Source organism: Taeniopygia guttata, chromosome 8 (genome assembly GCF_048771995.1).
Source record: "Taeniopygia guttata chromosome 8, bTaeGut7.mat, whole genome shotgun sequence".
Taxonomy (NCBI): Eukaryota; Metazoa; Chordata; class Aves; order Passeriformes; family Estrildidae; genus Taeniopygia; species Taeniopygia guttata.
In genome coordinates this window covers 1,304,881-1,331,266 of record NC_133033.1, presented here as the reverse complement: position 1 = coordinate 1,331,266, position 26,386 = coordinate 1,304,881, and the positions used below count along the sequence as shown (strand labels likewise).

Sequence of the window (26,386 nt, the reverse complement as noted above, 5' to 3'; positions counted from 1 at the left end):
AAAACCCTGTAATTACAGGATTTTTTCAGTGGTTGTAGTTTGGGAGGTGGTGCTGTAAGATTTGGACATTTCATTGCAGATTTAAAGTGAATCCTGGGGGTTGTGCTCTGTGCCTTTGATTGTTTTCCATGTGAATTTCCAAATCTGTCCAACAGAAGGATTTCCACAGGAATATTTTCTGGATCTGGTAGAACAATGCTTTAATTCAAGGAAATAGCTCTCAGAATCACTAACAGGATACATTAAACAAATAAATCACCCGGTGTCAGTTATTCCCTCAGCATTGTGAGGGATAAATATGTAAACATGTCCACACGATCCGTGAGCAACCACAGCTCCATTAGGGAAGGCAAAGGGTGAACGGCTCCCAGCCTGCACAGGCCCTTTTCCATCAAGTTCTGGCATGTCCTTTGTTGATAAACCTGTTTTACTCAATGTGCTCTGGGGTTTGAGAGTGATGCTAGGCACTGGGAGTAATTAACGTGGGGCAATATTCCTGCTAATGAACCCCGTGTTGTGGAGGTGAAATAGCCATTTTCTGACACTGGTTAGTAATTAATGTGGGGTGGTATTCCTGCTAATGAACCTCGTGTTGGGGAGGTAAAAGACCCACTTTCTTTTTGGGGGATTGGAGGACCTTTGGTCATCTGGATCTGTGGGACTTTTATCTGAGCCGTGGCCATGTGGGGGCCTTGGTAAATCACTCTGAGCATCCTCCTTCTCTTTCTCCTCCTCCTCCTCCTCCTCCTCCTCCTTCTCCTTCTCTGCCTTCTCCTTCTCTTTCTCCTTCTCCTTCTCTTTCTCTTTCTCCTTCTCCTCCTCCTTCTCTTTCTCCTTCTCCTTCTCCTCCTCCTCCTTCTTCTCCTTCTCCTTCTCCTTCTCCTTCTCCTTCTCCTTCTCCTTCTCCTTCTCCTTCTCCTTCTCCTTCTCCTTCTCCTTCTCCTTCTCCTTCTCCTTCTCCTTCTCCTTCTCCTTCTCCTTCTCCTTCTCCTTCTCCTTCTCCTTCTCCTTCTCCTTCTCCTTCTCCTTCTCCTTCTCCTTCTCCTTCTCCTTCTCCTTCTCCTTCTCCTCATTTTCTCCTCTTTCTCCTGCCCTCTCCCACCTTCCCCCCACACGAGCTCTTCCTGGTGAGCAGCCAAGGAGTGAGCAATGCAAATGAGGCCTCCAGTGACATTAATGAGCTCTATCAACTCCCAAATAATCTCCTGCCACCCATGTGATCTACTCCAGCATCTGCCTGCTCGCCCCAGTCTTCTGTGTCATCTGCAATAATGACAACAGTTGGGATTAATAAATAGAGAATAATTAAAAGTCGGCTGGTTTAGGGTGCTCTGATGAATACAAACTCTGGGCTTGTGTCCTATGGCTTCAGCTGGGAATTAGGGACATTTTAAAATTGTATCCCTAATGTGTTTTCCAGCTGGGAGTCTGGGACTGTGCTGTCAGTCTTTTCCTAAAGCAGAGTTTTCATGCACCAGGATAAACATTTCCACCTGGCCATGCACATCCACGAGGACTCCAAAATCCTCATCTCACTCAAGTGCCGAGGAGGAGGAGCTCAGGTTCCCAAATCTGCTCCCTCTTCACCCAATCCCTGTCACTCCTGGAGGGAAGTAACCATCCTCCCCTGTAACACTTGGATTTTAATCTTTGGGGGTTTATGAGGGTTTGTCTGCTCTAGGTTTTGGGGAATTTTATCAGCTTGTCCAATGTTGGGAGAACATTTCAGTGCCACGTTGTACATGCTGGATTTGGGAATAAATCCAACATCAAAACTTTTCCAAGGCAATAGGGAGCAACTGCTCTTATTTATTTTCCCTTTAGAGGAACAGATTTTATCCTGAGTCTAAATTGTTGAGGTGAGGTTTAGATAGTATGATAACATTTTATTAAATCAGCTGGAAAATGACTGTGGTGACCTCGAGTCTCAGCTGTTGTTGCTTCAAAGGCAGCTGGAGCTTGCTCTGGGAAGGACGGCCCCAAACACTGAAGAACTTTATAAATAGTCCAAATTTATTGCAGCCAGGATGAAATGAAGAGTAAATAACTTAGAAGATGTCTTATGGCACTGTAAACATGTGGAACAGGATGGATTGACTGAGTAAAGTCGGGAAAACTACTGGAAGCTGCTTTTAACCTTCCATGTGAACGTTCCTCTTGGAATTTTTGGCAGAGTCTATCAGAGTTTTTTGGGTTTTTTTAAAGTCTTAAGATCCACATTCCCAAGGTTTACAAAGAAAGTTGTGATCCAATAGAAGGAATTATTCTTTTTCCTTGCAGAAGTAGAAATGGAGATTTTTACCAGTTTAGTGAGCCCACAATTTGATCTTTAACAGTTAAGAAGAGCTGAGTTTAAAAGGATATTGGCAAATATTTGTCTTAACATTTCTTGTCCACCAGATTGGACAATCTGTTCACAACTCAATCCCACTGGGAATATTCCTCCTGGATTCTGGAAAGGTGAGATTTTTGGCAGCTGGAAAGGGGACTGCAACTGCTCCCCAAGTTTTTTAATTCACCTGCTTGGGATGTGGCGTTTTGGCCTTAAAACTCTTGTGGCTTTATGGCCTTTGCACTTCCCTCCAGAAGAAGTCCTAATGCTTTTATTTATCAGGACTGGGGTGACGAGAGAGAATCATGAGGGACTCAGGAGAGAGAAAAATAAACCCCACTTGAAATTTTAGCATTTGCATCTCTTTTCAAATTGTTTCCTGATTCAGTTCATCTCCTGCGTCAGAGGAGGGCAAAGCCACCACTCCCTCCTGCAGGCTGGGGGCTCTGCCCACCCTCCTGCCTTGCTGTGGCACTTGGGGACACGATGGGGACAGTTTGTGGGTGAAGAGAGGAACTCTGCAGCTGCAGATAATGTTGGCCTCGTGCTCAGATCCCTGCAGGCCCCAGGGGCTGAGCTCTGCTGGGAGAAGGGTGGCACGGATGGGGTTTGGGGAGCCAAGGGTGAGAGTTTGTCCCATTAACCCCCTTCCCATCTGGGACACTGGGGAGGTGTGTGCTTGTCCTTACACTGAGCTACTCCCAGAGAAGAGGATGTTCCCCAAAACCTTTCACTTTCCAAGTATTCAAGAGTGAAAAAAGGCCTCAAGTCCACCTTGATGAGCAGCTCTCACTTTTCCCTCTGTACCCAGCCCTGGTGAGGCCACACCTCAAATCCTGGGGTCACTTCTGGGCCCCTCATGACATAAAGGATTTTTAAAGGCTGGAGCATGTCCAGGGCAGGGAATGGAGCTGGGAAAGAGTCTGGAGCCCCAGGAGAGGCTGAGGGAGCTGAGGGGGCTCAGCCTGGAGCAAAGGAGGCTCAGGGCCCTTCTGGCTCTGCACAGCTCCTGCCAGGTTTGGGATCTGCTCCAGGAACAGGGACAGGAGGAGAGGGAACGGCCCCAGGCTGGGCCAGGGCAGCTCAGGGTGGATTTTGGCAAAATTCCTTCCTGGAAAGGGTTCTCCAGCCCTGGCACTGCTGCCCAGGAGTCCCCATGCTTGGAGGGATTTAAAATCCATGTGGATGTGGCACTTGGGGACATGGGGCAGTGATGGCCTTGGCAGTGCTGGGAATGGTTGTTCTGGATGGTCTGAGAGGGATTTTTCTACTTTGTGTGAGAAAAAGAGAGCGCAGAAATGTCAGTAAATGGGAAAAAGCCTCTAAAAAGGGGCTGCTAAGTCACCTCTGCAGTGAGAGATTCCATGTGTTCCATCACCTTGCAGAGCTGGCAAAGGAACAGATGGCAAAAGCTACCAAAAATGCAGTTTTTGCAGAATCCTGGCACTGGCAAGCTGCTGCGTTTCAGGACACTGGAGCATTCCGAGTGCCAGCAAAGAAACACGAGGTGAGGGCTGCCTCTGTCCTTGGAGGGACTGGCAGCAGCTCTTGGGAGGAAATGTCACCTGAGTTCCTGCTGGAGTGCCACCAGCCCCAGCCCTGCTGCGCAAACACTGGGTAGGATTGAAAAACTGAAACTCCTGTTGTTCCTCACTTCCCTATTCTGTGAAATCATTCTGTCAGCAATGATTTCACCCGAGCAAACATAACCAAAGCATCGCTGCAATTTACGGGTTTGGCTTATGCAACCCCCAGATATAAACTGAAATGCGAGATGGTTGAAGATGCATCCTGAAGTGTTCCAGGAGCCCAGATCCCGAAATGGCAGGAGTGTTTCCAGAAGCACCCATGTGCCTGGGCTGTACCAGCAAGGTGATGGAAGTCAGCCACCGAGGGTTCCTGGCAGGGGGAGTTGCTCTGCTGATGTCAGTGGGGCGCTCACGTTGGGTTCAGGGAAAGAACAACTCATGGGGCATCTAAACTTGTGTTTACTGTTTGTGGGAGTCGCTGTAGCAACAGCAGATACCGCTCAGGGAGATGATCCCAGGGCACTTCATCCTGTCCCCTGCTCTGCAGCCAGCCTGGGAGAGCTGGGGGTGGCCAGCCTGGACAGGAGGAGGCTCTGGAGAGCCCCTGGCAGGGCCTCAAGTGGCTCTGAGAGAGCTGGAGAGGGACAGGACACAGGGAATGGCTCCCACTGCCAGAAAATGGAATTAGGTGGGATACTGGCAATTAGGAATTGTTCCCTGGCAGGGTGGGCAGGCCCTGCAATGGATTTCCCACAGAAGCTGTGGCTGCTCCTGGATCCTTGGAAGTGCCCAAGGCCAGGCTGGAGCAGCCTGGGACAGTGGAAGGTGTCCCCACCCGTGGGTGGAACTGGATGGACTTTAAGGTCCCTCCCAGCCCAAACCATTCTCTGGTATCCATGAAGATTAAATATGAAGAAAGCCAGAAAATATTTGTTATTTTAAGATCATTCCCACACGAAGTTTTTAGATTGGTGGAAGAGCAACTCCTAATGGATTCTATATCTGGCTGTTATTCTGGGGTAGCTGTGGATCTTAAAATATTTCACGGGGGACTTGGAGGGTATATTTTAATTTCACATGCTGGTTTTAAAAGCAAATTTAGCCTTAGGAGTGGGACCATAGGCTCTGCTTTCACAATTAATTTGTAAATACCCCCGGGTTCATCAGAGGGAGTTGGTGCAGTTGCACATGGCCAGGGAGGGCTGGTTTGATAAGAGTTGGGGTTTCCGGGGTGATGGGCTCAGACTGCGTCACTCGGTGCCTTCAGGGACACTTCTGAGTTTCTGAGAAGGGTTGGTTGAACTGGGCTCCCTTCCTGCTGTGGGCCAGGACAGCGACTCTTCTTGCCTGGCGCGTGTGATTCCGTGAAATGATGGGAATGTGGTGGCTGTGACATCCCTCCTGCCCCAGCAGAGGCAGCCCAGCTCAGCAGCAGCTTCAGAAATGACTGCCCGCTGACCACGGAGGAGCTGGAGGGCACACACCCAGCAGGCATCCTTTCACCAGGCTGCTTGCTTGAGAAAATGAGAGAAAAATAAAAGATTGGGGTGAGTCAAAAGCCAAAACCAGCGAGAGCTGCGGAGGGATGCAGGTGCAGCATCTCGCTGGGAGCCGAGGCAGAGGGAGCTGTGGGCAGGCCAGTGTCAGGAAAAATGGGAATTCTGGAAGAAAATGTGAATGATGCTCTTTAAAATCCACTTCTGCCCCGGAACAGCAGCAGAACTCATCGTTTTCCCTTTAAAATGATCCTTAGCAAGAGCTCTTTGCTCTCACTTCGTTGTGTCTGTGTCGTTGAAATGACTGGAGGTGTCTTTAATTTTGAAAATATCCCAGTTTAAATGGTGACTCCATTGTCCCCTCAATGTCTCAGCACAAAGGCTTAGGCCAGTGAGTGCTGGTGTTTTACATGAGTAAACCACGGAGGGATCCCTGCTGCTCCCAGGATTCCTTCAGGAAACCTCCCCAGTGAAGTAGGGGGGCAGAAACTGAGGGAAGGAGGGTCCTGATGCACCCTGCTAAAAATTCCAGAGAACATTGTGAATGTGTAAAATAGTCACTCTTTATTTAGCTCATCTTCTGAAACCCAAAAATAAATATAAATACTTACAGCCAAACCCTCTAAGCCCTCAGGTTTCCTAATTTGCCTCGATATCCCTAATATGTAATAGCTTTGCTTGCTTCGGGATTTTTTTTTTCCCTTTTATTACATAAAACTCAGATTGCAGAGTGAAGGAATATCCTGAATATCAGCTCTGGGGAATGTGAGTCCTTCGATATCAAGAGCAGATTTCTGTTCTGTGTCCTGCATTCCCTGATGGCTCTTTCCGAGGTGAGGATTGGAACTGAAGTGACAGTGGCAGCGGGTTCTGCAGACCTGGGCAAGGCTGGAAATCCCCCAAAAGGCTAAAATTAGGGTCTGGTGTCAGAGTCCCTGTGAACCTGTTCCTTCTCCTCCTCCAGGAATGCACACATGCCGTGGCTGTGCTTCCTGGGGAGCCTCAGAGCAGGATTTGATTTAAACATGTGGCTTTTAGTGTGGCTGAGATGGGCTTTTACCTATTCCTAAACTTATTTTACCTGTGCTGGTTTTGTCAGTCCCAGCACCTTATGCAACAAGTGGTTTGAGCCCTTCTGGGTCAGCTGATTTACAGGAAAAAATAGCTGAGAGGGAATGGGAGAAATTCCCTCAGTGTGAATGGGAATTTCTCTTGGGAGAAAGGAAAATCCACTGAGCTTTGTGTGATTTTGGCTGTTTTCACCTGCTTTTGTGATTATGCAGGAATGAGAGAACTTCCGATGTTTGGAGCTCTGTGAGCAGAGAAAAAAACCCATTAACTTCCAATGCCACAAAGATTTGGATTCACCAAACCTTTCAAACCGTGTCAGTGCCGGGTTTAGCACTGAATTACCTTTGGCAGGGTTTATTTTCTGTTTATTCTCCATCATTTAATGGAAGGTCCCTCTCCAGGGGTGCTTTATTGATGGGGTGAATGACAGAGAGGATTTGGCCTTGGGGATGGGAACAGGAGTGGGAATGGGACCAGGGTTGGGGATGGGAGCAGGAGTGGGAATGGGAACAGGAGTGGGGAGCAGGAGTGGGATGGGAACAGGAGTGGGGAATGGGGAGCAGGAGTGGGAATGGGACCAGGGGTGGAGAATGGGGCCAGGAGTGGGGATGGGAGCAGGCTGGAGGGGAGTGGGCCTTGGTGGGGTTAAGGAGCAGGGCTGGAGGGGTTGGGCAGCAGAGCTGGTGGATGTGGGGAGCAGAACTGCTGGGGAGCAGAAACAGGCAGGGTTGGGGAGCAGAGATGAACTCTTGGAGAACAGGACTGTTGGGGTTCAGGGCTGTCGGGGTTCAGGACTGTCGGGGAGCAGGGCTGATGGGGTTCAGGGCTGTTGGGGTTCAGGGCTGTCGGGGAGCAGGGCTGATGGGGTTCAGGGCTGTTGGGGTTCAGGGCTGTCGGGGTTCAGGACTGATGAAGTTCAGGACTGTCGGGGTTCAGGACTGATGAAATTCAGGACTGATGAAGTTCAGGACTCTCGGGGAGCAGGGCTGATGGGGTTCAGGGCTGATGAAGTTCAGGGCTGTTTGGGTTCAGGGCTGTTTGGGTTCAGGACTGTTTGGGTTCAGCGCTGTTGGGGTTCAGGACTGATGAAGTTCAGGGCTGATGAAGTTCAGGACTCTCGGGGTTCAGGGCTGATGAATTCAGGACTCTCGGGGAGCCGGCTCTGGCCGCTGCGGGCAGCAGGGCTGGCACCGGAGCAGGAGCAGCATCCCGCCAGCGGCGGGGGAGGCCGGTGCCCGCAGCAGGCGGGGCGGGGGGGCCGCGATGACGCTCCCGGAGCCGCAGCCCGGCCCTGCCCGGGGGGCGCTCGGTTCCCCCGAGCGGCGGGCGGGGCCGGGCCGGGCCGGGCCGGGCCGGGCGGGGACTCGGCGGCGGCGGCGGCGGTCGGGGCAGCGCAGCGGCGGCCGCGGGATGAGGGAGCGGAGCGGCTCCTCCGGCAGCGCTGGCGGCGGCCCCGCCATGGACAGGCGGCCGCAGCGGCAGCCCGACTTCATGTCCGTGTGCCTCTTCGCAGAGGAGCCCTACCAGAAGCTGGCCATGGAGACGCTGGAGGAGCTCGACTGGTGCCTGGATCAGCTGGAGACCATCCAAACCTACCGCTCCGTCAGCGAGATGGCATCCAACAAGGTGAGCCACGTGCGGCGCCGGGATCGGAGCGGGGATGCGGGACGGGGATGCGGGACAGGGATGCGGAGAGGTGCGGGGAGCTGAGCCTGGTCCCGGCCCGTCCTCGGGGTGCTGAGCCTGGTCCCGGCCCGTCCTCGGGGTTCTGAGCCTGGTCCCGGCCCGTCCTCGGGGTGCTGAGCCTGGTCCCGGCCCGTCCTCGCTGTCCGGGACAGCGGCTCCGAGCTCGGTGCGGTGAAGGGGCTGCGCCGTTCCCCGCCGAGACGCCTCCAGGGAGAACTCGCGGCGGGTGGAGTGGGGAGCGATGCGGGATGGAGCCGGGGAGCGATCCGGGATGGAGCCGGGGAGTGATGCGGGATGGAGCCGGGGAGAGATCCGGGATGGAGCCGGGGAGCGATCCGGGATGGATTATGGAGAGAGGTCCGGGATGGAGCCGGGGAGCGATCCGGGATGGAGCCGGGGAGTGATTCGGGATGGATCATGGAGAGAGGTCCGGGATGGATCATGGAGAGAGATCCGGGATGGAGCCGGGGAGTGATCCGGGATGGATCATGGGGAGCGATCCGGGATGGATCATGGAGAGAGATCCGGGATGGAGCCGGGGAGCGATCCGGGATGGATCATGGAGAGAGATCCGGGATGGATCATGGGGAGCGATCCGGGATGGATCATGGGGAGCGATCCGGGATGGATCATGGGGAGAGATCCGGGATGGAGCCGGGGAGTGATCCGGGATGGATCATGGAGAGAGGTCCGGGACATTTTGGGGGGCGCGATCCGGGGTATCACGGAGAGCCCTATCGCTGCCGCAGGCTCATTCCCGAAAATTAAAGAGGTTTCAATTAGCGCCGGTCCCTTGCAGCCGATATGAGCAGGAACACTCTGCAAACGTCCGCATCTAGCAAATCACCACGCCAGAAGTCAATTAACTTCATTGCTTAATAATAATAACGGCGAGCTGTAAACATTGTGGGTCCGGTATTTTACGGCTGTTTTGGCTTTCGGTGACGTTTTAATTTGATTTTTAATGCCTTGGGCTGGCACAGCCTGAGGGTGGGCAGGCAGGGATGGTGACAACCCGCTCCTGCCCCTTCCAGGGCTCCCAGCCCCGCCGTGCCCACTGGAGATGTCCCAGTGCCAACCCAGTGCCCGTCGCATCCACGTCCTTGCCCAGTTGGGATGGTTTTAAACCCAACTCTGTTGTTGGCTTTTGGGGTTTTTTTTTCCTGATTGGAAATGACTGCAATCAGAAATGCTGAATCAGAAACTGGATTTCTGGGAAAAAGTTGAGCAAAGAAATCTCGTGTTGTTTCAGCTTCCTCTTCTGGTAGTGATTACCACCATGTGCAGGGGCAAGGGAAGCAGTAAAAGTTTTATAGACCGAGCTTTTAAGAAAAAAATATCATTTTATTCGTTTGAGTTTTTGTTGAGGGAACCCTGGATGAAAGTTGAGGAGGTTTCAGGCTGCACCTCCAGCGTGAACACGGCGCCCTTCAATTTGAGGTTACTTTTTTTATTTTTTTTTTGCTGAGTGACAAATCCGGCCTCGTGAAGGTGAAACTAAATTGCTTTTGTAGCACTTTAAAGTTGCGATTACTCGGGTGCAGATGGCTTGCAGCTGGCTCGAGAAAGACTTCCTGAAACTTTGTTCTTTCATAACCCGTTTCTGAAATGTCTGCGCTTTTTTGGTCAACTTCCAATTTCACAGTTTTCAGCTGCGAAAAAGAAGCATAAAATGGCCTCGCACCTCTCTTGCCTTTGCTGCGGAGATGTAAATATTGTCACAAACACGGCGCGGTTCGGGGCGGAAAGTTTGGGTTCAATGCTGATGGTTTGGGGGATTCGTGGCTTTTTGGGGGTTTGGCAGTGCTGGGTCGCTCCTACATCCCCGGGAGGAGCTGGGGCCGCCCTTCCCCGCTCCCAACATCTGCATTTGTCACCGGTAAATAGCAGAGCCGGCAGATGTTTTGAAAACAGGATGCTCGGGCTGCGCATTATTAAAGAAAAAACGGAAAGAGAAACAGTCTAGCGAGGAAGAAAGCAAACGGGCTGGGCATGCTCCCAAGCGCAGCAGCAGAATAAACACTGACCTATCTTCCTGACCTCCGCTCTCGCCAGTTCCTGGCCCCGAGCCACCCCAGCCAAAATACGTCATTTGAGCCCGATAGTAGGCATGGCACAGCTGCTGCAAGTGTGACTCGAATTTCCTGTCTCCTTCCTGACAGACGTAGTTTAGAAAATCCAGAGTTGCAACAACAGCGCCGAGAGAGGCAGGGAGGGAGGCTCTGGGCATCCGTGCGCGCTGGGGGAGTCTCAGCAGCGCTGCGGCAAAAAAAAACCCCAAAAAAAAAGAAAGAAAGAAAGAAAAGGGGGAAGAGCCATGCGGGACTGCGCCGGGCTTTGAGCTGATGGGGTTCTTCGGAAGGCAGCGCTCCAAACATGTGCGTATTCCCGGTGGAGGCGGGAGGTGACGCCGGGAGGAGCGGGGATGGATGCGGGGATGGATGTGGGGCTGTGGGAGCGTGGGGACCCCGCAGTGCCACCCGCGGGATCCCACGGAAAGCTGCAGACAGCTCCTTCTCTGCTCCCACTGATCCTCAGAGCAGCCCAGGCTCTCTGAAGAACTAACCCTGCACAGCGCTCTTACCTTTCTAACTTAGAGGGGAAAAAATTACTTGCAAAAATATCTGTTTGCAGCCGCCGTGAAGGGAGTTTGTTTTCCTAACACTGGATTTCCTAACATCTTTTGGTGGGAGCTGGTAGGGCCCTGAAACAAAATAACCTGGAAGGGGCTCTGCAGGCACTCGGTGCTGCTCAAGAGACCCAGCCACCCTTATTTACGTTATTCCTACACGTATACTCATTTTTTCCTGCATTTATCACCATGTCCAGCTTCCAGCTCAGGCAGCTGCTGTGTCAGAAGGGTTTGTGAGTCAGCGATGACAAAAAAGGGGCTATTTTCTCTTCTGGCATCAGGCAGCTGTCCTTAGGCTCACTTTGCTGCAGATGGGAGCTGCTCTCGTCCCTAATTTGGGATCTGGGGCAGGACGTGCTCAGCGCATCCCCTGGATCACCAGGAGGAGCAGATCCTTTTCCCAGCTGAAATGCTGGCCTTGCCAGCTCCGGGTTTTATGGGGCCATCCCCATGAAATGGAGGGATGGATTGTTCCTGCAGAGCTGCACCTCCACCTCTCCTTAAATGAGCCCAGCCTTGTCCAGAGCTTTCTGCAGCCATCGAGTCCAGAGAACAGAGTTTCTGCTCTCTGGGGATATTGTAAGTTTAAACAGAGTGTGAGTGCTGTTCTCTCATGACTTTACAAACTCCCTTGCCTCTACCCAAACTGTTACTTGTCGGACTCTTGCAAACCCTTAAATCTCTCTTATTGCAACTCTTAAAGATGTTCCTGTTGTTCCCAAGTGCTGGATAACTCAAACCTTGTGTCTCGCTTGTGACCCGTGAGATAAACACCACCGAGCTGCTTTTGCTGGGATTTCAAAGGGCATTTGGGTCAGAAAAACCGAGCGAGGCCACCGATGTGAACTGGAGGTCACAGCCGAGTGCCAGCGGTGGATGCCACCCCCGGTGTCCCCTTCCTACGGGATGTTCTCCTCTGCCCGGCCACCCCCGGTGTTCCCAGTGCTCCCGGTGTATGTTCCCGGTGTTCCCGGGTCAGGAGGGAACAGCTCAGGGTGCTGGCCCTGACCTGGAATCCCCTCGGGATTTCCCATTCAGCTCCTCTGTGTGACCCTCATCCCCATCAGAATTCAACTTTAGGGTTTGTCTCTGTGTCCTCCTCCGGTGCTTATTGCCCTCGAAGTAAATCATTCTGGGGGTGTCAAATATGCCCTAAAAGGGGGTGGAATATTGGGGCCATACATAATTAATAACGTGGTATTTTGTCCTTGTGAGCCCCCTGGGCTGTCTGTGCAGGTATCTTGGTTAAACTGCTTCAGGTATTTTAAAAATTGAAATATTGGAAAGCTGCAGCATTGGCCGTGGGATGTGTGAGGACAGGATTAGGGGACAGTGTCACCATCTGGGATGCCCTCCTGAAGCAAAGGGATTTGGAGTGCTGGATGCTTTCCCATCTTCTGGGGTGTTGTGAAAAATGTGTGGGGAAAGCCCATCCAAGGGGGATCCCTTGGCCACTGCTGGGGCAGAGATTGAGGCTTTGGCAGTGGAATTTAGGTTCAAATCCTTCTCCCCAGGTGCTTTTGGGGAGCTGTCACCCATCCTCCGAGCCACAAGGGTGCCCAGGACCTGCTGGCGTGTCCTTTACCCAAATCTGCTTTTCCTGGGACGTGAGGGGGTTTTATAAGTTCAGCATTCTCAGACTTTTACGTTATAACACGTCAGGGTGGGGCTTAAATAAATAATAGCTCAAAGGCAGGTTCAAAATGAATCACGAGCTGAGGGCAGCCCTGGAGAGTGACTAAATGCAGGAGCAGGGTCCTCTCTGGAGTGAAGGATGCTGGTGACATCCCAGAGGGGCAGCATCACTCAGGATGGAGGAGCTGAGAAGGATTTCAGGGCAATCCTAATCCTCACCCTGATTTTCAGTGGGTTTGTGGCCAGCCTGACTCCAAACTCCTCATGTTCCCCCAGCTGTGTTCCACAGGGCTGATCCAAATATTTGCATGAAATGAATTGAAAGATGTTGAGTTATCAAAGGCAGGACAAGCTGTGGAGATGGTTTGGGATGGAGATTCACCTCAGAGCTCTGAGATTCCCCTGATTAAAGCCTGGCTTAAAGCAAACAAACCAGAAGTGCCTCACCTTGCTGCAGGTTTAGCACAGCTGGGCCAAGGGCAGCAAAAGGATTCTGAGGAGCATTTGCCTATCTCTGTGTGAGAAGGAGTTTTCATTTATTTTATCTCCATTAATTAGTGCTTTCTGTATGGGTTTGATGCTTGCATTAGGCTCATTTTCATTTTGGCACGACCAGCTGCCACGTTTTTGGGGGAATGCTGAGCTACACCAACTTATTCCCTGGATTTTCAGTGCCCTCTTCCCAGGACTCCCTCTTTATCCTGTGTTTTCTGAAGAAAACAAGCTTCTGTTGATTCCAAGTTGCCAGATTTTTTTTTTTTTTTCCCAACACAGGCATCTTGGAAAAGTCTTCTCAGGGCACAAAGTTATTTGAATTTTCCAAAGCCTGTTCTCCTACTCAGGTAAAACCCCAGCTGGATTTGCCTAAATGATGACTGCAGAGCTTGATTCAGATTTAAATTAAATTTAAATTGCTGCTTCATACGATTAGCAAAACCCCACGTTTAATTGCGTTGCTCTCTTGTCAAATGATAAATGCTCTGTTAGTTGTTACTTTGGGGGTGTTTTCTCGGATTGAGGATCCAATCTAGGTTATTCCAGCCCAAATTCCCAGCATCTCCTGGCTCCCAGAGGAGCAGGGGTGGCTCTCCTGGGCTTCCTCTGGCACTGAGTGGTTTGCAAGGGTGTGACTGACACAAGATTTGGGGCTGGGATGTGCAGCTCCTGCAGCACTCTGTGCTCTCGGGGCCACAGATGTTGTCAGGGCTTTCTCCAGTCACCTTCATGTCAGCAAAGGAGCTGCTGGAGTTTGAGTTGTGTGCTGCTGGTTCTCAGCAGCTCCCCTTCCCCTTCCTCCTCGGGCTCCTTGTGCTCTCACCACATCCAGCGTTCTTCCAGCTGCTAAAAGTCTAAAAATGTCATTGCAGAGCGAGTGTTTTGGCCTGTTTCTGCTTTTGGTTACTCGCCTCTCCCTAGAGGGACGAATAAAAGCAGTGCTGGGTGAGGAATTGGTGTGGGCATTGACCACACAGCTCTGGGAAAGGTGGGACAGATCTGGGGAGTTATCCCTGGCCTGGGATGTGCCTTTTGTGTGCTTCTTCCTCCCAGCAGAGCCATTTATGTTACAAAAAGCACCTTTCAGTGGGGGAGAGAGAGGAAATCCATACAAAACCCGACCAGATGAGCTGTACGCTCCAGATGTAGCTGCCAAAAAAATTGGGTAGGAGAGATCTGCTCTGGATATTGGGAAAGCATTGTGGATGGAGCAGAAACCAACCTGAACTTCCCCCAAAGGATCCCAGAGCTTCAGACCAGGCCAAACCTCCCTGCTGGGGTTTTCAGTGAATATATTCAGTGAATGAGATGGTTTTCAAGGTCCCTTCCAACCCAAACCAGTGTGGGCTTCTCTGAAATGTTAAACTCTGCCAGTTCTGCTATTTCACATCAGTCCAGACAAAGGGAAACCCAGCCCAAGGATTTGGGCAGTGCTGTTGGAGACTGGGATCCACAGGCAGTGGTGTAGGAATACTGAGACTGGGATCCACAGGCAGTGGTGTTGGATATTCCAGGACTGGGATCTGTGGATTAGGAACCATGGGCAGTGGTGTTGGACACTCCAGGATTGGGATCCATGGATTGGGTGTTGGACACTCCAGGACTGGGATCCATGGATTGGGATCCAGCCAGTGGTGTTGGACACTCTGGGACTGGGATCCATGGATTGGGTGTTGGACTCTCCAGGATTGGGATCCATGGATTGGGATCCATGGATTGGGTGTTGGACTCTCCAGGACTGGGATCCATGGATTGGGACCCAGGGCAGTGGTGTTGGACACTCTGGGATTGGGATCCATGGATTGGGATCCAGGCAGTGGTGTTGGACTCTCCAGGACTGGGATCCATGGATTGGGTGTTGGACTCTCTGGGACTGGGATCCATGGATTGGGTGTTGGACGCTCCAGCACTGGGATCCATGGATTTGGATCCAGGCAGTGCTGTTGGATGCTCCAGGACTGGGATCCATGGATTGGGTGTTGGACACTCCAGGACTGGGATCCATGGATTGGGACCCAGGCAGTGCTGTTGGACACTCTGGGACTGGGATCCATGGATTGGGTGTTGGACACTCCGGGATTGGGATCCATGGATTGGGATCCAGGGCAGTGCTGTTGGATGCTCCAGGAGTGGGATCCATGGATTGGGATCCAGGCAGTGCTGTTGGACAATCTGGGATTGGGATCCATGGACTGGGATCCAGGGCAGTGATGTTGGACGCTCCAGCACTGGGATCCATGGATTGGGATCCAGCCAGTGCTGTTGGACACTCTGGGACTGGGATCCATGGATTGGGATCCAGGCAGTTGGATGCTCCAGGACTGGGCTCCAGGAGCAGATCCGGCCCGCAGGGGATTTCTCCAGGTGCCAGCCCCATCCCACACCTTGCCCACACATGACACACGGATTTTCAGGGAAGCACAGCGCCGCTTGCTCCATGACCTGAGCCCTTCCCGGGGGATTTCCTCCTCCCTGGGCGCTGAGTAACACCCGCAACTCTCGGGAATGAGCAATCCAGGTTTGAATCCCCGGCGCTTTCCCTGGGCAGGCTCCTGCAGGGAGCTTTTCCTTCCTGGCATTTGGAACAATTTGCATATTCCGAGTCTCATTTGGCTGGGAAGGAGCTGGAAATGCCCCAGTGCTGCAAACGCTCAGCTCCAGCTCCCAGTTCATCACTTTTTTACAGCCCCGTGTTGCGTAAATCCCGTCCCACCCAAGGGAGGTTCTGCTGCTCTCAGAAATGCTAAACCTCACTGGGGGGAAATCTGAATATTGTTCTGTCTACATCAGATAGATGTTCTCGCTTTCATGAGCAGCCACATGCTGATTTATGGCAACCTGCTATTTATTTATCAACATTTACATTGTGGATTTCTAAATTATTCTAATAACATCAGGCCAACAAGTTGGTCATGATGCTGCTCCTTTAAAGTCTTCCTTTGAACATCTCTATAAATCAAGGCTGCTTTGATGTGAAATTGGAGATTTCATAAGCCTGTGTTTACTTTTGGGTTTCCAAAATCAGCTGAAGGGAAAACAAAAAAAAAAAAACAAAAACCAAAAAACAAATAGTACTTTGTATCTCATTAAAAAGAGTTTCTAGCGCATTAAACGTGATATTGTTTTAGGAAATAAGAACTAAAAAGAGCTGCAAAAGAAATTTGATTTTTTTAATGACTGATAGTTGACTGCAACCATTCCACTTTTCTCCAGGCACTGAAATATGGCTGGAAACTTTCTCCTTTAGTGCTATGTGAAACAGGCTCTATTTTTTGTTTTTATTTTTGTTTTTTTTTCCTTGTTTAAACATTAAGTGTACTTCCCATCATTCTCCATGGAGTACCTAGGAAGGAAAATCGATGGGAATTATGAAGTAACAAGGACAGCTGCAAATCTGTTTGCATGGTCCTTGTAACAGCAGGAAAACACAGATAAGCAGGGTTATGCTGCTCCAAACCCAGGAATTTTAACTCTGGACTTCCAGACTTTCGAAGAAATGCTCCACAATTCCAAGATGCAGGAGTTTGGCTCGGTGCAGCGCAGGAATGAGATGTCAGGAAGAGAAGGTTGGGCTAATTACAAATATTCCTTCAGCGGGGTGGCGTTAATCCCGATTTTTGGAACATGGAGTGGTGCGTCCCATCCATCCCCATCCCAGACAAAGGCGTTCCACACTCCCTGGCTGAGCCTTGCTCGGATGAGTAATTTCCCTCCTGTGTGTAAATCATTTTCGATGGGGCTGGGGCAGGTGAGGGGCTGCTCTTGTCCCTCGAATCCCAGGAAAAGAGCTGCTCCAGCAGTGCTCCAATTGCACCTCGGGACCTGCACTAATTACCCGGGTAATTAAGCGAGGAGGATTCAGCCCGGCTGCCTCAGCGAAAATAACCCTGGGCCCAAAAATCCTTTTTGTTCTGGGGATGGTCAGAAGGGTGGGTCGGGAAGGGGGTTTATAAACACAGGAGATGTGCAGTGAGATTCCCCCATCAAAATCCAGGCTGGATCCCTCTGCACAGCCTCCCCAGCTGCTCTTTTATAGATGTGCAGCGAGATTCCCCCAGCAAAATCCAGGCTGGATCCCTCTGCACAGCCTCCCCAGCTGCTCTTTTATAGATCTACAGCGAGATTCCCCCAGCAAAATCCAGGCTGGATCCCTCTGCACAGCCTCCCCAGCTGCTCTTTTATCGATGTGCAGCGAGATTCCCTCAGCAAAATCCTGGCTGGATCCCTCTGCACAGCCTCCCCAGCTGCTCTTTTATAGATGTGCAGTGAGATCCCCCAGCAAATTTGGGGCTGGATCCCTCTGCACAGCCTCCCCAGCTGCTCTTTTATCGATGTGCAGTGAGATTCCCTCAGAAAAATCCAGGCTGGATCCCTCTGCACAGCCTCCCCAGCTGCTCTTTTAGTGATGTGCAGCAAGATTCCCCCAGCAAAATCCGGGTTGGATCCCTCTGCACAGCCTCCCCAGCTGCTCTTTTATCGATGTGCAGTGAGATTCCCTCAGAAAAATCCAGCCTGGATCCCTCTGCACAGCCTCCCCAGCATCCCAGCTGCTCTTTTATCTCCAGATCACCCTCAGCCTCTGCAGATGACTCCAACTGGGTTTGAGCAGCCTTTTTGCATAAGGGCTCCTGGCCTCGGGGAACCCCAGCTGGGCTACATCGACTTCAAAGGGTTTCCAGATCCCTGCTCCTGTCTTTATTCTTCTCCCTGAGATGCCGGGAGCAGACTCCAGAGGGAACAGGAACAGGAATAACAGCAGGATCCCCCACTGGAGTCGGTGTGAGACTGGGAAGGGCTGTGGGTGCTTCTTCATAGCCCTCCCCAGGAGAGGAACACAGTTGTTCTTTCCATAAAGAGCCAGAAAAGTGGGAATTTCTGCACTAAATCGTCAGGGAGGTTTTTCCCCATCGCCATCGGGGTCATATCGTGGAATCTCAGACTGGTTTGGGTTGGAAGGATCTTAAAGCCCATCTCATCCCACCGTCCCAGGCTGCTCCAGCCCCAGTGTCCAGCCTGGCCTGGGGCACTGCCAGGGATCCAGGGGCAGCCCCAGCTGCTCTGGGAACTCCATCCCAGCCCCTCCCCACCCTCCCAGTGAACAATTCCCAATTCCCAATCTCCCATCCATCCCTGCCCTCTGGCAGTGAAGCCATTCCCTGTGTCCTGTCCCTCCATCCTTGTCCCCAGTCCCTCTCCAGCTCTCCTGGAGCCCCTTCAGGCCCTGCCAGGTCATGGTAGGGTCACCCTGGACCCCCCAGCTCCTAAATCTGTCCAATTAGATCATAAATTAGACCAAATTTTCTTCCTCTGCATAAAAACGGAGCACATTTGGTTAGGATGGGGTGACAGGGCAGCTGCCAAGTGGCTCCAGGAGCTGCTGTGCCCTCGGTGCCAACGTCACCACCCTGCCAGGGCCCCTCTCCCAGGACTGCCGTGTCTGGAACCAGAGCTCAGCAAAGGAATAAAGGTGGGGAGAAGCCCTGAGCAGCGAGGGTTCAGTGTGGGCAGCAGGAGGAGAGCTGGGACAGAACTTTCCTTCTGGTAATCAAGGAAATTCCCACCCACACACACGGCTGGGAGGGAGCTGGGAAGGAGCTCCATGGAGCAGAGGATGCATGGAGCAGGGTCACTGCTGGTAACCCAAGAGTGATTCAATTCTGGGAGACTTAATCTGGTGCAGATGAGTTCTGCAGTTGCTTCAGAGCAGGGAAAACGGGAAAGCTCCACGCCATGCCAGGGCTGTTCCTCACACAGGGCTCCAGATGCTTCCAGACCAGCTGGGAATGTTGGCTGTGCCTTTGGATATGGAAAATGGCACCTGGGCTTGATCTTATTGGTGTTATCTGCACTCCTCCCATCAGTTAAAGGCGTTAATTGCACGGTCAGAGTTTGGGGTGAGGGAAAGGAGCGCAGAGCATTTCCTGATTTTCTCCTTTTTGAGGGAAACCCCCTGGATTTGGGGAAAGCATCCCCTCCTCATCCCTCCACTCCTGATTCCCATCTCCTGCCGACTTTATCAGTGCAAACTTCCTTTGGAAAAGGCGCGGGGGCTGTTATTAATTACAAAAATTATTGAAAATAACATCACCAGATGGGCATTACCGTAATTACCCGCATGGCTGCCGGGCATTACCGTAATTGCAGGCGGCGCTCTCCAAAGCCCCATTCCCTGGGTTTGCTGCAGTTGGAATTTTCTCCTCACCCCCTGCAATCTGTTTGTTTTCCCGGATTTAAGGTCGGGATTGCTCCAGGAGGGTTGCACATGGCATAGGGCACTGCTCCCTGCAGAGCAATTCCCGGGAAGCTGCGCCGCTCCAGAGCATCCTGGCATCGAGGGAAAATCCCAAAAACCCGCCACAAGCAGTGGAACATCCGGGGTGCCTCGGTGGTTTTGGAAAGGGGGCGTGTGATAAAGTAAATCCTGCTTAGGTGCCGGCAGGATGACAAATCGGGGTGACAAATCCCAATAAACTCTGCAAATCTTGTGGGAATCCCCACAGCTGCAGGAAGCTCAGCTGGGTTTGACCTTCCAAGTCCTTTCAGCAGTGCTGTGGTTCTGCTGTCTGTGTTTATATGGAAAAGTGAGGCAGATGAAGGCTGTGGGGGGCAGATTCCTGCTTCCAGATGGGATGTGAGAATCCCGAGGATTTTTATTTTTCCCTGCTGCAGATACCCCGGTGACCTTGTGGTGGCCACTTCATTGCTCAGTGCTCTGTGGGAAGGCAGTGGCCACACTTGTGCTTTGTGAGGCCATTTGTGAGGCAAAGACATTTTTATCAGCAGTTTGTGCCCCATCCCATAGGATGCCAGCCTCCACATCCCTCTCCTGTCCATATCCCATGGGATCCCAGCCTCCACATCCCTCTCCTGGCCCTGGCACAGGTGCCCAGAGCAGCTGTGGCTGCCCCTGGATCCCTGGCAGTGCCAAGGCCAGGCTGGACACTGGGTTTGGAGCAGCCTGGGGCAGTGGGAGGTGTCCCTGCCATGGCAGGGCTGGCACTGGGTGGATTTAAGGTTCTTTCCAACCCAAACCATTCCATGATTCCCTGTTTCCTGGCACTGGCAGGTTGCCATGGGAGGGGACAGCAGGGACAGAGGTGGCATTGTCCCTGCACCTTTGGGCTACAGGGGTGAAAGGGAGGTGCCATCAGCTTCCCACCTCTGCCCATCTTGAATTTCAGGAGAGGAGCAGGTGGGTCACAGCCTCCTTTGCTCCACGTGGCCCGAGGTTGAGCTGGAATCCCACCTGGATGTTCTGGAGCCGTGCCCTGTCCAGCCTGGGCTGTCAGGGGGAGCAGGAGCAGGATTTTGGGCAGTGCCCACGCCTCACGTGTCCCCCAGCACGCGGGGCAGCCTCGTGCCACCATCCCAGGAGAGGCAGCTGGAGTCAGGAGAGGCTTTCACAGCAAAGATTCCCTTTTATTTTGGGAATCCTGGCCTCTGGCATTGCTGGGCTCCCAGCACAATCACCAAGGACGTCCTGAGCAGCGGGAGAGCTGCACATCCCACCGGTCCCAGCACAAGGGGATTTTCTTTGGCTTCCTCCTCAAGGACACCTCCAGCTTCCTCATAAAGGGATTGCTTGTCTGCTTGCAACAAAATCTGCAGAACTGATGAAATATTGAAGTCTGGGTGGTGAATCACAGGGGTTGGGGTTGGGAAGGACCTTAACGCTCCTCTTGTTCCACCCCCTGCCTTGGGCAGGGACATGACAGATGCATTCTTTTAAGAATGAACGTATGAATTTATGAATTGCAGTTACAGATTTAAGGTGGTTATTTTTTATACCTCTTGTCTGAAGGGTATTTCAGTTTGGGAAGGGACATTTTGCTGCATTGCTGCATTTTGCCCTTTACCACAGAGGAGGAAAAACCCGATCGCGCTGAAAACGTGAAAAACGCTTTTAAAAATCCAGCTGGGAATATTTTGAGTCTCTGTAGGGAACAGCATTAAAGCAAAGCAGGAATGGAGAGGAGACTGCTGCTTGCTTTTCCCCCCTTATTTAAATATTCCCGGAGCTTCCTCCATTTTAATTTCCCCATAAAACATGGCTGTGTTGGCAGAGTCAGCATCACTTCCCCGCTCAGCTGAGCCGGGCTCTCACGGAATGGGAACCCCCTTCAGGAGCTGATCCCAAATTCCCAAATCCCCCAAATCCCCCCCGCGCTTCCCGGCACGCGGCTGGATCCGTGCGGATCCCTTCCTTCCCATCCCTTTGTGCGTTCCCGGATCTCATCCCTGCATCCCCCCCGGCAGCCGGAGGATGCTCGGGCTGGAATCCGCAGCTGCCGCTCCCTGCGGGATCCCTGCCTCCCATGGACGCTGATTTTTTGGGATTGGGACTCGCTCCTCTCCCCTCGGAGCGGCGATTTCTCCCGGAGGATTTGCGCTGCTTTTCCAGGAGCTTTCCAAAATGCCTGAAGCCAATTATTTGTTATCTGTGTCTTGGGGTTACATTAAGGTGGGTTTCATTCCTGAAGGATTATTAATTAACGATTTGTTGTTGCTTTTTTTGGTGCTGTTTTGCTCGGAGAAACCCTCTGTGATGAAAATGCGCTTTAAAAATGCTGATTTTTGTGTGTTTTGGCTAATCGTGTGTGTAGTGTGCATGCAGAGTCCATGGATGTCATTTTTTTTTTGGGGGGGAATTCGGTGTTGCAGGTTAAAATGATGCAGCAGTGAAAATGTTGGATTATAAAATCAGCAGGATCACAGCATGAATATCTAAGGGAATCATGCCTGAATCCCACATTTTGCTGTATGATCTTCAGATTTAGGGCGTATTTCTCCTCTGGCTATGCAGCTATTTAATACAAAACGGAGCAAATTTAGAAAATCCAGAACAAAAGAAGGTTTAGGGATGGGGAATCTCAACCCGAGATAAAAACCTGAGGTTTATCTGAATCGTTCTCTCCTCGTTTGTGACAGTAACAATTAATGAGCATCTCTAGAGGAAAATTTATCCCGTGGGCTGAAAAGAAATACCCAGTCAGGGTGGAAATGAAACCATCTGTCGCCGACTCCATCCCGAATATCCCCGGAATTCTGCGGGCTGGGGGAGCCTCGTGGTGTGGATTTGGGAGAGGATTCCATAAAAAAATGCCATTTTCCTGTGCTCTCCCCCTGGCAGTTCAAGAGGATGCTGAACCGGGAGCTCACCCACCTGTCCGAGATGAGCCGCTCCGGCAACCAAGTGTCCGAGTACATTTCCAACACTTTCCTGGGTAAGGAGCACAGCCCCAGCTGCTTTTTGGGGAAGGGTTAAGGGCAGCAGTCACTGCTCCCCTCTGTGGGTTTTCACTTCAATCGGCTGCAGGGAGGGGGGAATGCTGTTTGGGGAGTGTGGCCACAGAGGAATTCCTTCCCCAGCCTTGGGATGATTCTTGGGATGTTTCTGGGAGGATTCCTGGGGCTGCTGCTGGTGGCTGCCTTATGCAATGCTGGGTTTTTGCGGTGACCTTATGGAAAGGACAAAGTCACCCAGGGCCAGCTGCCACCGCTGCCTCGTTCATCCCCTTCAGAGATGGGGTTCAGGTTGAATCATCCCCAACATTTTATCCATTGCTTTGTGTAAATCTGCTCATTTTGCAACTAGAAGTCAGGGAAAAAAAAAGAAAAACTGAATATTTTGCATTTCATTCATTCTGTAGGAGCTCGCAGCTCCACAGACGTGAATGGATCCTCTGTGTCAACGTTTGTTAGAATAAATTGGATTTGCTCAGGAAGCAGCTTCAGGATTTGTGACCATTTGCTTCTAAAATGAGGAGCCTCATATTTATGGACATCCCTGAATCCCACAGCTCCAAAGGCTGAGTGCCTGTGGATGCTGGGGATTCATGCCCCGAGGCTGGAAGGGCTGGAATTCGTTCCCTGTGTGACACACAATTATTGCCATTAAGGGTTTTAAAGTGATTCCAATACCCAGCTGCAGCTGGAATTGCTGCCTGCATTTAGGACACTGGATTAATAATTGTGGAAGTTTGGGGCTGCTTTGTGGGGATGCATTGATTTTATTGCTCAGCTGAATCCTGAGCATCATCCCAGGCACTGCTGAGGGGGACAGGCTCTCCAGACTGCAGCCTGGCTGCTCATCCTCAAAAAAAAAAATGAGGGAAGCTTTTAAAAGGATCATCAGTTGTTTCAGGAAGTCGTGCTGGTACGGGTAACTAATTTTATGAATTAGGTTTTTCCTTCCTAAAATTTAATTAAATTAAATGGACGCCCAAAATAACAGGAGTCTGCACGTGAGGAGGTTGAACAAACAAACAAAAAGAAGCGAGTGGGGAGGACACTCATTTATCTCCAAAGCTGGGGATAATTCAGAGATATTAAAGGCAGATTGAGGGGCTTCATTCAGCCTTTTGATTTTATCAGGGCAAGGAGGGACAGACACAGGGAATGGCTTCCACTGCCAGAGGGCAGGGATGGATGGGACATTGGGAATTGGGAATTGTTCCCTGTGGAGGGGATGAGGCCCTGGCACAGGTGCCCAACACCCCTGGCAGTGCCCAGGCCAGGCTGGAGCACCCTGGGACAGTGGAAATGTCCCTGCCGTGGCAGGGGGTGGAACCAGCTGATCTTTAAGCTGCCTCCCATCCAATTTATTCTGTAATTCCGTGATGAAATGGGCTGGGAAGGCTCCAAGCAGGAGCAGAGGGTCCAGCCCTGCATTCCCAGCAAGGACAGGGCTGGGAAGGGCAGGAGGAGCAGCAGAGGTTCCACAGACACCCGAGGGCCCAGCGGGGGCACTGCCACCCCCGTGGGGACACTGGTGCCACAGAGCAGGGATTTCTGCTCCAGAATGGCCATTTGGTGCTGCCTTAGTCACTGCTAAGGAGATTATGGAGAGGAAAGTCCTTCGGTGGTTCAGCAAAACGCAGGGAACACCCTCTGATGTCAGCCCGGCTGTGCTGTGAATAATGACTCCTCTCCTAATTGCTGCTGCTTGGGGTTTCAGAGGGGTTTAATTAAACCCAGGCAAAAAAGCAACTCCTGCCTGGAAGCCTCTGGAGGTCCTCAAGGTGTTCAGAGGTTGTGGTAAAATCCATGAGAAATGGCTGGGATGGAAGTCATGAGCCACTGGACCTGTGCTTTAATAACTCAGCTGTAGGGCAGTGAATACCACGTGGTTTTAAGATGTATTTATTTGCTAAACACATCTCCCAAACAGACAGGCTTGGGCCCTCTTCACGTGCACTAAAGGTGGGATTTTCCCTGAGAATGGCAACAGGGATTTAGCCTGTGCTTTGGATGTTATTCCATACATATTTCTAAAGGAAAAATCGTTAATGGATCAGTGACACGCATTTGTTACTGGTTTTAGGAGCAGGGGGTATTCACCCTAAAAGTGAAAATATGGAGAATAGATGTGGTTTTACCTTATTCAGGGAAAAAAATTTGTTATTGAACATATTTTTTATTTTCCTGCAAATAGGGAATAAAATTAATTGGGATTTATCCCTGAGGAGAACCTGCTGCCTTTCAGGCATGGAAAATCGCAGAATCTTTTAGGTTGGAGATCATGGGGTCCAACCATTCCCAGCACTCATCCATGTCCCCAGGTGCCACATCCATGCCCAGAGAGACATTCCTGACATGCCCAGCGTCCCCAAACCACACAGTGGCTGCAAGAGAGCAACCAGAGCTTTTCTAACTGGTTTTTTTTTTTTTTTAATTTATTTTTGTATCCCAAAATCAGCAGAACCCCCTGGGTTTGAAGTGGGGAGCAGAGGCTGTAGTTTGAGGGCTGATTTTGGGGGATGTGCTGGGAGCTCACGCTGTGCTGACTCACCTCCCCCTGCTCTGTTCCAGACAAGCAGAACGATGTGGAGATTCCTTCTCCCACCCAGAAGGATAGGGAGAAGAAGAAAAAACAGCAGCTCATGACACAGATCAGTGGGGTGAAGAAACTGATGCACAGCTCGAGCTTGAACAACACCAGCATCTCACGGTTTGGGGTGAAGACAGAAAAGGAAGATCACCTGGCCAAGGTAGGAGAGATTCCTGCTCTTCTGGGAGAATCTGGAATCTGGGAATGGATTTTTTCCCCCCCTTGGAATTAGTATCCCTGAAGTGATGTGCCCATGAGAAATGCTGTAATTAGCCTTAAGAGTATATTTTACATTTAAAAATACATGAAAATAGCCCTAAAATAAAAGAAAAAGGGTGATGAAGGCTGAGGAGAGCAATTATGGGACACAAAACCAGCCCTAAAATAAAAGAAAAAAGGTGATGAAGGCCGAGGAGAGCAATTATGGGGCACAAAACCAGCTTCACAGTGTTCATGAAGCTCACACATTCAGCACTTACATAATTACAATAACCATTACATTTGCATATTTGTGAACTTTTGGGGCAAATGCAGAGTTGCCTGGAAAAACCATTCCAACCATTATTTTTTGGTGCTCTCCAAAGGAGCTGGAAGACCTGAATAAGTGGGGCCTCAACATCTTCAACGTGGCCAGGTATTCCCACAACCGCCCGCTGACCTGCATCATGTACGCCATATTCCAGGTGTGTATTCCTGCAGTGCAGCCTCCCTGCTGCTCCCAGCAGAATTCCCATGCCCAAATCCCCTCTGCCCCCCTGCCTGGTGCTGCCTGGGCTGACCTCAGCTTGGTGTTTGTGCTCTGCCCCCTCAGGAGCGGGATCTGCTGAAAACCTTCAAGATCTCGTCGGACACGTTCGTGACGTACATGATGACCCTGGAGGACCACTACCACTCAGATGTGGCCTACCACAACAGTCTGCACGCTGCTGACGTGGCCCAGTCCACCCACGTGCTGCTCTCCACCCCTGCCCTGGATGTGAGTGCCCTGCTTGCCTTGGTTTTCACCGTGGGGTGGGCACCGCTGGCTCTGCCGGGCGCTCCCTTCGTTAGGAAACCTCAGCATGTGGGATCTGTGTTTCACCCTCACCTTTCTGCCCTGCCTTGTCCCAGAAAACAATGGAAACAGCACAATTTGCTGCCCTCAATCAGCCTGCCCACTGCCCCTCTGACAGGCTCCTGTTGCTCCATCCTAGGCCGTCTTCACGGATCTGGAAATCCTCGCTGCCATTTTCGCAGCTGCAATCCATGACGTGGATCACCCCGGGGTCTCCAATCAATTCCTGATTAACACAAGTGAGTTTTGTTCTGAATCCCTCAGAATTTCACCCCAAAAGCAACGGGAATGCTTTTTACCCGCCACCAATGACAACTTGCAGGCTGTGCTGCCCTCTCAAAACACAGCGCAGCAGAGGAGTGAGACATTTTGGGCTCAAGCAGGAATTAAAATGCAATCCCTGACAAAGGGAACCATTGTAGCACAATTTGTAAAGTCAATATTTACTACTTGCTAACACATAATAACTCTGCAAAAGTGCAAACTTTACCATTAAGATAAGAGAAATAATCCTATTGCTATTGACAACCAGAAAGCCAAATATTGGCCTTCGTGCTGTGTTCTGCCACAGGCTCAGCACAGATCTGGGTTCCAAAATATAGGGATTGTTGTGTTTTGGGAAGGAT

The 26,386-nt window shown here is 51.3% G+C and overlaps 1 protein-coding gene across 5 annotated transcripts in view; it reads left to right on the top strand.

Annotated features, from left to right (window-relative positions):
* PDE4B (phosphodiesterase 4B) overlaps window positions 1–26,386 on the top strand; it is a 174,225-nt gene that overhangs the window by 140,113 nt on the left and 7,726 nt on the right. For 3 of the 5 annotated variants that reach the window (XM_030278531.4, XM_030278532.4, XM_030278533.4), the window contains 6 exons: window positions 7,942–8,054; window positions 22,007–22,100; window positions 24,688–24,866; window positions 25,291–25,389; window positions 25,518–25,682; window positions 25,900–25,999. In XM_030278531.4, coding sequence (XP_030134391.4) covers window positions 7,942–8,054; window positions 22,007–22,100; window positions 24,688–24,866; window positions 25,291–25,389; window positions 25,518–25,682; window positions 25,900–25,999 — 750 coding nt within the window. Of the gene's footprint in view, window positions 1–7,941; window positions 8,055–8,818; window positions 10,493–20,535; window positions 21,338–22,006; window positions 22,101–24,687; window positions 24,867–25,290; window positions 25,390–25,517; window positions 25,683–25,899; window positions 26,000–26,386 lie in introns of those variants that run through there. The other 2 variants (XM_030278535.4, XM_030278534.4) reach the window with 2 other exon arrangements.